Here is an 11,317-nt window from a genome sequence, read left to right as displayed (position 1 = left end):
TTTTAAAAAATTGAGAATATTAATTTTTTTATTTTTTACTTTTTTTTACAAATATACTCCTCACTTCGACTCCACTTTTTGATGCAAAAAGTCAATTTTATTAAATAATTATACGAATGGTCCCGATGTACATTCAGATTTCACATAAGAAGCATGGACGGAATCGGAAAGCTAAGCGAGTCGGTTACGGTCAATTTACTCTTCCTGTCCTATTCATATCCTTAGTTTTTGTATTACCACTTTTTTTAAACTTTTTACAAAATATTATTCAATAATTTATTTTTTATTTTTGAGTAAAAATTTAAATACCAAAACTAAAAAAATCAATTTTGAAATTATAATTGATGAGAATGTTAAATGCGTGTCGATTATTCATGCTCATATGCTTCTCCGTACTGAGTGAGTTTTTTTTTTATTTTCATCCTAACTGTTAAAAAATTTAGTTCTGATAATAAGAAATCAAGTGCAAGGAGGAAAGAGTCAGGAACTGGACAAAGATGTGAGGGACAAAAGGTAAACATCGTACTCCCTCTGTTTTTTAATATATGACGTTTAACTTTTTAGCACATAATTTTAAGTGTTTTGATCGGGTAGTTAAAATTATTATTTTCAAATTTTTTTTTAAATAAAAATATATAATCAAAATTTTAATTCACAGAAAAAACCACTTAAAAATAATAATTTTTACTATCCGATCAACTCAACTAAAAGTACGTGTCCAAGTCAAGTCAAAAGTGTCATGTAAAAAAGAGAGGGAGCGGTTAAAGAGGAGAGAAAACTTAATACTCCCTCCGTCCTACCAGGTTATTTACGTTACTTTTTGGCACGCATTTTAATGCTCCTATAAAGTATACTTATATTATATATTTATTTTTAAAAAAAATCTCCAAAAACAGTTTGACGTTTAAACTTTAATTCAAAAAAATAAAAAATAAAAAATACATTATAGAACTATACTTTACGAGAGCCTCAAAATGCGTGCAAACAGTGCACGTAAACTTCCTGGTGGGACGGAGGGAGTAGCAATACTAACAATTCGATTAGATTTATGAAAAGTGTCGGTTAAAAGTTGTTTCGACTTTGTACCTCATGAGCTGCTCCGTTCTGTCGCAAGGAACATTTGCACGTGTCGTCATTTTGAAGTAAATGAGATTATGGATCTCGAGAAAATGTAACAAATTTTTTTAAAAAAATATTACTGGAGTTGTGTACGGTTACCACAGGGTTGTCTCTCTTAATTGCGGCCGGGACAGCTTCATTCGATTCAGAAAACACTAGACAGTAATAAAGCTGTTTGAGCAACGACAGTTTCATGCTGAAGTTTACACTATTCCCTAGGTTTTTCTAGGGCATATCCATAAATTAACAAAAATTAATGATTATCTTTTGTATATATAAAAAATTATTATTACGATTATTAATGAGGCCGGAATCAATAAAAACTCACCATCTCAATGAAAAGTGATTGCATGAGCACACACTAAAAAATTCATTTTTATATTTATGATTTTAAAACATGCCAAAGAGTGAGAATGTAATTTAATCATGTTTGTTTTTCTGAAATAGGTCATTTTTCTATCTATTGAATATATAATTTTTTAAAATATTATGAAAATATGGGTTTTTGCCCAAAAATAAATCTTTATTATTATTAAAAACTATGGTCAAACATGCTAATTGTGGAATATAACATGATTCCGATAAACCCTCATTCTAACATTCTTAAAATTGAGGAAAAAAATTCACTTTTACATATTATAAATATGAAAGACAAAATTATGTGGGTAGATAGGCGTTTGTGTTCCATCTCCGTTCGAAAAATAAATTTTCAAATAGATATTCGTGTGAAAAAGAATGTTAAAATATGATTAGATCCTATTAGAAAAGTACCCTTCTCCTGACATGAAGTGGTAAAACATAATATGATCATCCTAAAATCCTTTTTTTAAATTTGTTCGAAATTTCGCAATTTTACGAATCAAAATCTATGTAACGGGAGTGAAGGCAAGTGATTATGTGATTAATTATCTCACAATTTATTCTCTTATATAGCCACGTTCTAGGCTTTATCGGGGGTCTTTTTGTTTTTGTTGATGGAATGGGTTTAGGCTGGTGTTGATGATTAAAGCAAATAGTAAAACCTAGCAGGAATTATAACGAAAAGACTATGCAGTTAATCAATTAAAAAATAAGAATTATCTTAGGACCAATCAAAAGTCATTTCTAAATTTTAGATCAATTATATTCATTCTCCAGCTTTCCTTCCACCATTGTATGCAGTTAACCATTCAGAAAATAGGAATTATTTTAGGAGCAATGAGAAGCCATTTCTAAATTTTAGACCAATTATATTTATTCTTCAATTTGCCTTCAACCACCTTTTTTTAGTTAACCAATCAGAAAAAAATTATTTTAGCACTAATAATATTCATTATCCAACTTTTCTTCCATTAAATTCTATCCAAAATATTAAATACATACAAGTCAATCGATATAATTTTTTATTATACAATATAATTAATTAACTCCTTTGCATTATCTGATTATAACTTAACTAATTAGACTCCTTTTCATTATCTAATTAAAAATTATCTAATTAGATAATAATAGAATTTGAGATATACTTTAAGTAATTTAATTTAATTCAATTCAATTTAAGAAAAAATAAATTATTAATCTGAGACACTTGTTAGGACATTGCTGAACTCATAATTCATAAGATGGGGTTCGATTCAAAATGGGGAACGAAATTAGATACGCGGAACATTAGTTTTAATGAATCTTCAGTACGATGGAACATATGTATACGATTGTTCCTTTTAAAAAGAATTATATAATCATATATATAAATTTCATTATGTTATAGCCAAATTTGGCTAGGTCCTTGATTGGGCCGGGTATGTACTTACTTTAACTAAGTAAGACATGAATTGGGCTAAGAGTCCTATATGAGGTATCGGGACGCGCCCTCCTGCTTACAAAGGAAGGACGCGACCAACCCTTGAAGGCTCCAATCTGAACGGAAGGGCGCGGCCCTCCATGGCGTGACTGATCCGCCAATGTTGCGTGTCCTATGAAGATGACGCGTCCTCCGAGTCACAAGAAGGGACGCCTTACTTGAGAATGTTGATGGAAGGACGCGACCGACCCTCCGTCCACCCTGTTATGACCAAGATTGGCCATGGTGTTGGAGGAGGGCGCGCCCTCTTCGGAGGTGACCGAGGGGCGCGACCCTTGTAAGAAGTTGACCATGAGATGAAGACCAAGGGCGTGCCTTTAACGGGGTGTCCCCGAGGGCGCGACCTCATGTTGAAGAAAGACCTGTCTGATGTGTTGCTGGAATGATCGATGGGACAAGATGGCGAAGGCAAGGGCGCGCCCTCAGTGGTCGCGCCCACAAGTAAAATCATTGTGTGTAACGATGAGTGAGTCTCGATGACGATCCTTCCGAGGGATATGAAGACTTACCCTTCCGAGGGAGACGAAGACCACCCTTCCGAGGGATATGAAGACCTACCTCTCCGGGGGATATGACAACCCTTCCGAGGGATATGAAGACTAGTTACTAAGCTCATTTGGTAGTTATCAGGCTCATCTGATAGTTCTCGGGCTCATCCGAGCGTGATCTATAATCCTCAATCCTGCTATCTTCCGGGTTACCCTTGTGCGGGGGCTTGAGGTGATCATGATTGTTGAAGGCCCTCAGGGGTGACACGAAGGCCGATCATATGTTTGGATCCTGTATTCTGGTGAGTTAGCCCTCATTGGGGGATTGAGACGATCGTGTAATTTGGCTCCTTACTTGTCTTACCTCTTAGTGAGAACCTCCACTAAGGGGGAAGGGCGCGTCCCTACACCTCAAGGAATTGGTCACGGCTCTACCAGACGGCTCTACCAGACGTCTCCTCCATGCTACGAAAAGTAGCGGTTAGTGTCATCTCTCGTAGTGGGGATGATGCCATATCCGTGATGTACTTGGACTAGGAGTCTGAGGTAGTTGGCCTCAAGGCTTAATTCTAACTGGAGTAGGACTCTGAAGGCGTTGGACGTCTAAGAGATAAATTAACACCTCAGGGTTGGTCTTATCCCCAAGAGTTCTAGTCCTGATCAAACTAGGAGTCTTGGTTCAATAGAACTACATACGGCTTGATCCCCTGTAAATATAGGGGTACGTAGGCACATTAGGGGATCATGAGTTGCGAGCACGTGAGACCAACTCAAAACCCTAATCTCAGCCACCCCTAAAACACACAACCACCGCACTCCGGCAGCCAAAACCACCGTCGTAGATCTTGATTCCGGCCATGAACCTCATCTTTGTTGATTACTAAATTCCTCCATCAACACATTATAATATACAATTTTAGTTGATAATTTATGCATTTATAATTTTTTTCAAAAAAAAAGATATTGAATAACAAATAAAAGCACAAATTTATTGATAAAATAAACTACTTATCATATGACATAGACATGGATTTATTGTTCACAACAAGAAGAAGTGTGTTCTTGCGGGTTGTCACTTCCGGCGATTTGGATCGCGACCCCAAACGTTTCTGTTCACGTTTGCTCCTGTATCGGGTACGAACGATTTAGATCGAGGTACGCAGCAGCGTACCTCTTTCCTTGTAATTATGGCTGGACTTGCTCTAACTCTAATAGGATGGTGATGGACTAAACCCAACTGCTACTCTGATAGGAATATACGATGGTGATGAACTGGGTTTAATGGATCGGTTTTTGATAGAAGTTGGTTAAATTTGCCAGCTGTTTTGTTGGGTTTGATGCTAGTGATTGCAATGGAAAGTTGGGTTGGATGTTTGTAAGCCCGATGGGCCAATTGATGAGTTTACTAAATAGTCACAACTGTATAAAACGATTACCAGTAGTCATCCTTGCACAACTACTGATTGAAGTTTAATTGAATTGATCGGAAATTGATTGGATTGATTGAAAATTGATTGGATGATTAAAGATTGTAAATCCTTCAAAAGTTTAAATAATCCGGAAAATAAAAGTCTCAACTATGCATAAATATTAAGTCTAAATAAGTAGTTGTATTACAAATTAGCAGGTAGTATACTCTCTCCGTCCCACCAGATTCTTTACGGTTTCTTTTTGATGCCCCCTCCAATTCTTTACGTTTCAAAACTTACCAAAAATAGTTAATGGGTCCCACCACCTCCCAACTTTTCCTCTATTTTCACACTACTTTTACTTTCTTTTCACACTATTTTTACTCCACTAGCTTCCTTTTAAACATTAAAAATCATTGGGTCTCCTACCACTTCACACACTTTTTTTTTTCTTTTTCACTACTTTTTACTTCCTCTGCTGACGTTTAAGGTTAATGCACGGCTATTAAGAAATCAAGTTATCCTCGGATGCATTTATGATTTATACTTAATTCCATTTCTCTCCTTGGTTGAATGGTGTAAAACGAAGAAAGTGAAAAAAAAATGAGAGAGTATTTTAAGTAAACACAATCATTTATTACACCTTGTGATGTGAGAATGTCAACTATATAATAACAACATTCAAATTCTAAAACGACAATTATCAGCAAACATAAGGAGTATATATTTCTTAATCTCCATGCCCAAACCAAACGTAAAGAATTGGCTCGGACGGTGGGAGTAATAGTTTCTGTTTCTGACTCTGATTCAGGTGCTATTTATTGGGTCAAATTTCAAATGCATGCAACACCCATTTTTTATTGAAGTACTTGCCAAATTTTCAATTCTCGTTGCAAAGTTCTGATACTAATATGCAAAGACAATCTGCAAATACATTTCTGGACAAGCAAAATCCCTAAAAAAAAAAAAAAATGCCCAGCAGCAGTTTATATGGATGTAAGATTGAGCAGCCTGACTATGACATAATAAGATAATGACCATCGAAAAGGTCGTCTTATTTATATTATATAATATTTATTTAAAAACCGGATCGGTTCGGTTTTTTCAGATCGGTTCCTGGCTAATTATCGGTTTCGAATTCGGTTTTCAAATTTTTGGTTTCGATTTTATACGGTTCGGTTTTTACCGGTTTTTAACAGTTTCGGTTTCGGATTTATTCGTTTTTTTCTCACCCCTAGACCGCATAATGGTTAACCACGTGCGTGTATGTTTGTCCGGACTCAAAGATTATTTTCAACAAAAAATTTCATATTTATATATTATTTTTTCAGATAAAATATATAAAACACATTTAACATTTCTTATTTACAAAAATAATTGACTTACTTATTATAAATAAGCTATGGCCAACCAGGACCTTGTCACAGTGTTATAAAAAGCGATAATCAAACTTAATCGTTGAAATCACGGAATAAGGATTAATTGGTGAAATCACGGAATAAGAATTAATCAGAGTTTAATTGAATTAATCGGAGATTAATCGGATGATTAATTGAATAACTAAATATTTTATCAGTTCGGTGAACTACACAACACACATAATCAATGATTAATTGTGATTAATATGACCGTGATTCTGTACATGAAAATATCTACATAAGACTTGTATATAGAAATAGTTTTATTTTAGACAGAGCAAAGGATAGATCCAAGATTCAAGAGTTAATATACAAATATGCATCTACTGTTTCAACAATGATCTCTTGAAGGAAAAGAAGCAATGAGTGTACCGACACTAAATTATCTTCTTTCATATAGCTAATGGTAAGGCACAAGGGAAAAACTTTCAATATTGCTTAGCTTAACCTATAAATTTGCTGGCTAAGTGGCAAAGCTGCATTTTGACAAATTACAACTATAACGACCCTGTTATGCAATCGTGGAACTAGACTACAAAGAAAACAGATGGTTTTTGATAATGTGCCATCAAAGAAAACCAATGCACAACTACTGGTTTGTTGCGTACCTACTAGTCAATTTCTCGCTCTCTGTAGGTAACTCTTTCATCACTTGGTCCACGCCTTCGTTGCCTCCTTGAAACCCCCAACAACATTCTGCTGGGGCGGCGACCAACGCGCCTGCTAGAATTGTTGATGCGTCCAGATGAAGCCACGGAACGGGTATAAAATCTCTCATCGTCAAATGAAGAATAATAACCCTCACGCACAAGATTTTCTTCAAGATCAGAATCATCATCCTCGTCATTACTAAATGATCCCAAGCTAAAGTAAACATCGCTTGGATCAATATAGCCATGATGGTTACCTTCAATTACATAGTCACCCCTTATAATTGCACCAGGCATGGATGACCTGATTGTGCTCATCACATCATTTTGATCTCTCTCGTTCTCTAGCTTTTTCCAATTTTCTGCAAGTGAAGGGTCCACTTCTCGGGGCCGTGCCGACGGATGCTCTGCCTTTACGTGCTTCCTCAGTTCCTTGTAACTTCCAACAAATGAGCACTTATCTTCCATGCAGGCCCTTTTCTTCTTGTTCAGATACTTGCGAGCTGGTTCAACAACAGTCCAACCTTTTACCTGCCCCCGACAAAGCGGGCATAAAAGTTCAGATATTTCCCTCTTCTCATCAGACCAATCCAGCCCTACGGTTAAGTTTGATTCATCTATTGACCCGTGCATTGAAAATGAACGCTCAGTGAGGTTCACTTTAGTATACGCCTTCTTGTATTGGTCAAGACAGTTGGAATATCTGCAGCTAGTTGAGCACATATAAGGGCGACAACCTTTGTGGTAGGAGGAACAAAGGAGAAGAACTGCATTGTGAGGATATTCCAGACAAACTGAACAAACAGCATCGCCCCATTCTATCTTCTCTGATGCAGTAATTTGCTCCTTCTTGTTGATGTCTTTCAAACCATTCGGACAGCATGACCCTAATGGACTCGAGGTGCTTCTATTACGCCGGGAGCCAGAATTTCTGCCAACACTGTTAACTTTTGCCATTATATAACACCTGGCACGCATATTATACAAATAAAGCAAGCACAATTAGGGAAGTGTTTATACTTTAAACTAGATATAAGAAAATTCCATACATATTAAACAAATTGTGTCCCCAAAATTAAGTAAATAGCATTAGGGTTACTGGATGTAGTCACAACGCAACGTAACATAGTATCATTACGTTACGTTCATAGTTCAAGATGCATGACAGATTTCCTTTCTAAAGTCTTACAAGACAACATAACACTACATGAAAGAACCAGAAGCCTATAAAAGAACTCTAAACTGATTACAGATAACATACAACCATTGGTAGCCTGCAACAATACGTAAAAGAATCATAATGTATCCGTCAGAAGCCAATTTCTTATGATGTTACAATAAGATAGATGAAAAATAACCAAGGAGTTCACCAACTACAGAAGTGAGGAAATTAGCACACAATTATTAGATAAACATATTGTAGTAATACATTGCTTAACTAGGAAATATGAGCGAAAAAATGTGCACCCATTCACCCAACTTAATATTCTATAGTGTAATCCACTCCTTTAAAAAAGCACAAACATAGGTAACCAGGTAAGTCTCCTTTAACAGCAATCTTAAGAGTCTTTCACATGCTCTGGCATGGGTATACCTGAATATCAACACTTTATGGCAACCATTTACAAAGAACAATGTGTGCTCTCTACAAGAAATTGTATAGGTTATCACATATGTCAGATCGTATAAATATGTGTTCAGTTTATTTTATCGAGTTTTTTCTGTCTCCAGATCACACCAACACTAAATCTCACTGCATTTCCACATTCCTCTGTTTCTATTTTCTGGTAAAAACCTACTATTCACCTCAGTGCATCAAATAACTGTAACATTATTAAACATTTGATGCACTTCAGTACTTCACATTGAAAATAAACAGCATAGGTCAGAAAATTAGAGTAGATAACTCCAAGCATATGCAACACGGCCCAAAAGATCATTGATGCAGGCCTAAATCACAAAATGTTGCCAAAAGAAAGAAAAAACGGTTTTACAATAAAAGTTAGATGCTATTGCCATTTAATTTTAGAACAGAGGTGATTAGCAAAGTCCAATCAATATCCACAAATCAATTGGGATTCAAACTTTTTAATATAACTAAGAGAACCAATCTTGTTTTATAAGTTATTCAGGATCATAAAAAACTACTTGTCGCAGAAGTAAGTTAAACAAATAAGAACTGGATCAATTCACGCAACTATATAATTCCACCATTATTAACTCACTAAACACATAAGCAATGAAGTTATGCTCTTTCTAAAAGCAAGCACATTGAGAGTCTATTACTCCCTCCGTTCCCTCCGTCCCTCTGAGAAGTATACGTTTGGAATGGACACGGAGATTAAGAAAAGTGTATAAAGTAGTGTAAAGTAATAAGAAAGAGAAAGAAAAGTAGGTAAAGTGGTGGGACCCATAAATATTTAATTGATAGATTTGAAAAAGTAGATGGAAGTAGTGGGTGGGTGGGATTTTTATATTATAAAAGTTTACTATTTTGGGAAAGTTTTGAAATGTATAGAATTGAATGGGACATCCCGAAAAGGAAAGTGTATAGAATTCAAAGGGACGGAGGGAGTATATATTTACATGCTCCTGGCATACCTTAAGTCCTTAACTTCACTCATTCAAGGTGACTTTTCCGAAGAACGACATCTTACTTCAATTATGCAATCATCAACATTATTGACCATAATAGGAAAAATAAAACATTCCTGTGAATCAGTGTAATTACATTCAAATTCAATTACTCTAAATTTTCAGTTAATCTAATCAAACAAACAATGCAAGAAAATTCATATAACCGAATAAAATTTTCAATGAAGATAAGATTAAACACCTTAAAAAACCATGCAAACACAAATGCAAGACATCCAAAAGACAATACATGATGCAAATTCAAGTAACCAAATCCTAAATGGTCAATTTAATTCTCCGAACTCAAACACTACTCCGACATTTTATTTCTTTTTTCCTGTACAAATTATACATAACCACAACTAAAATAATAAGTGATTCAAAATTTCATACAACACAATTCAAATCAACAAGATTCATTCAAACCATCAAATACAAAAACTACCCACATACAAAAAAGTAAAAAACCAAGAATTATGCAAAAAGATTCAAACATTAATCAAGAAACACCAAACCCATGTGACAAATCATCCAAATTTCAACTTTTATATCAAAAAAATCATGAAAGTGAAAAATTTTCAAGAACCCATGTCAAAAAATATAAAAAAATCAGACCCAACCAAAAAATGTACCTGGCAAGTATTGAATTGTTGAATAGGTGGGAGAAAGAGAAGAAAAATGGGTTGATAAAAATAAAACTTAAATTTGTGAAGGGGTTCAAGGAGGGAGTGGCAAAAAATTCGGAGATGTTTTCGTGTCTGGGTACCAAATTATATTGTATGTATCGTGAGTGTCTAGGAGCTCTTTTGTATGTATAGGTTTATTTTGAAAAAAAATTATTACACATTTATGGAAATAATGGTAATTCTGATTAATTGAAATTTAATTTATGGAAATATTGAGTCAAAATAAATTTTGTAAGTAAATTATGTGAGTGGTCATGTACAGCCGTACATGACAAAATTACCAAGTTTTTATATTTTTCGGATTAGAATAATTTTTCATGTAGAATATTTTAAATAAATCTGATAAATTAAATAAAAATTGTGGTAATATAATTTTTAAAGTGAATAAAAGATTTAAAAAAAATCATTTTTGACAACATTAGTGTGACAAAAGTGTATTTCAACATGCAATTTTAAAACAAGTATTTGAAATATATATATATATCACATGTAAATCAGTTTTTTCCTAACTTTTTAGATATGTAGCTAATAGGCATTCTCTCAATGAATAACCTATTTTTCATTATCTTGAAATATTTGTTACATACAAAATCATAACTGCATCTATATATATTTTATTTTATTGTTTATTTAACAACATATATCATAATTGTCGTCATCTCATCATCAATTATTCTATGAAAAAATTACGGATAACAATTATAGATAAATTGGGCCATCAATTTTCTAAAAAGATAATAAAATAATATATTTCATCATTAATTTGAAAGGTGAAATTCTTGCAAAATGATAAAAGTCATGATGTGTTTATCTTTTTTTTAATAATTAAGAGTGTTGGAATCCGAATTCTATTACATACAAAATGATATATAATTTAATTTGAGAAAAACAGACTTTATTAAATTTAATTTAATAAAATCATAAATTATACCACACCAAACGTACATCAATGAAATTAGGGCAAATTTTTGTTTTTTTCTTAAAAAGATAATATTTATTGTCTTTCGTAATTTTTAAATTTTTACATTTAGTAATAAATCCGGGAGATATAACTTTTCTACTATTTATATCAA

The 11,317-nt window shown here is 34.0% G+C and overlaps 1 protein-coding gene across 1 annotated transcript; it reads right to left on the bottom strand.

Annotated features, from left to right (window-relative positions):
• Positions 1–6,559: 6,559 nt before the first annotated feature.
• Positions 6,560–10,338, bottom strand: LOC108225711 (uncharacterized). The gene is made up of 2 exons (XM_017400640.2): positions 10,191–10,338; positions 6,560–7,891 (listed from the first exon to the last, which is right to left on the bottom strand). The coding sequence occupies exon 2, from the start codon at positions 7,879–7,881 to the stop codon at positions 6,886–6,888; it is 996 nt and encodes a 331-aa protein (XP_017256129.1). The 5' UTR covers positions 7,882–7,891; positions 10,191–10,338; the 3' UTR covers positions 6,560–6,885.
• Between the last annotated feature and the right edge of the window lie 979 nt (positions 10,339–11,317).

The sequence above is a fragment of the Daucus carota genome, chromosome 6, assembly GCF_001625215.2.
Source record: "Daucus carota subsp. sativus chromosome 6, DH1 v3.0, whole genome shotgun sequence".
NCBI classification, from domain to species: Eukaryota; Viridiplantae; Streptophyta; class Magnoliopsida; order Apiales; family Apiaceae; genus Daucus; species Daucus carota.
This window is presented reverse-complemented; position numbering and strand designations above follow the sequence as displayed.

Excerpts from the sequence above, each read along its gene's own strand:
- LOC108225711 (XM_017400640.2), bottom strand. The coding sequence starts at position 7,881 with ATGGCAAAAGTTAACAGTGTTGGCAGAAATTCTGGCTCCCGGCGTAAT.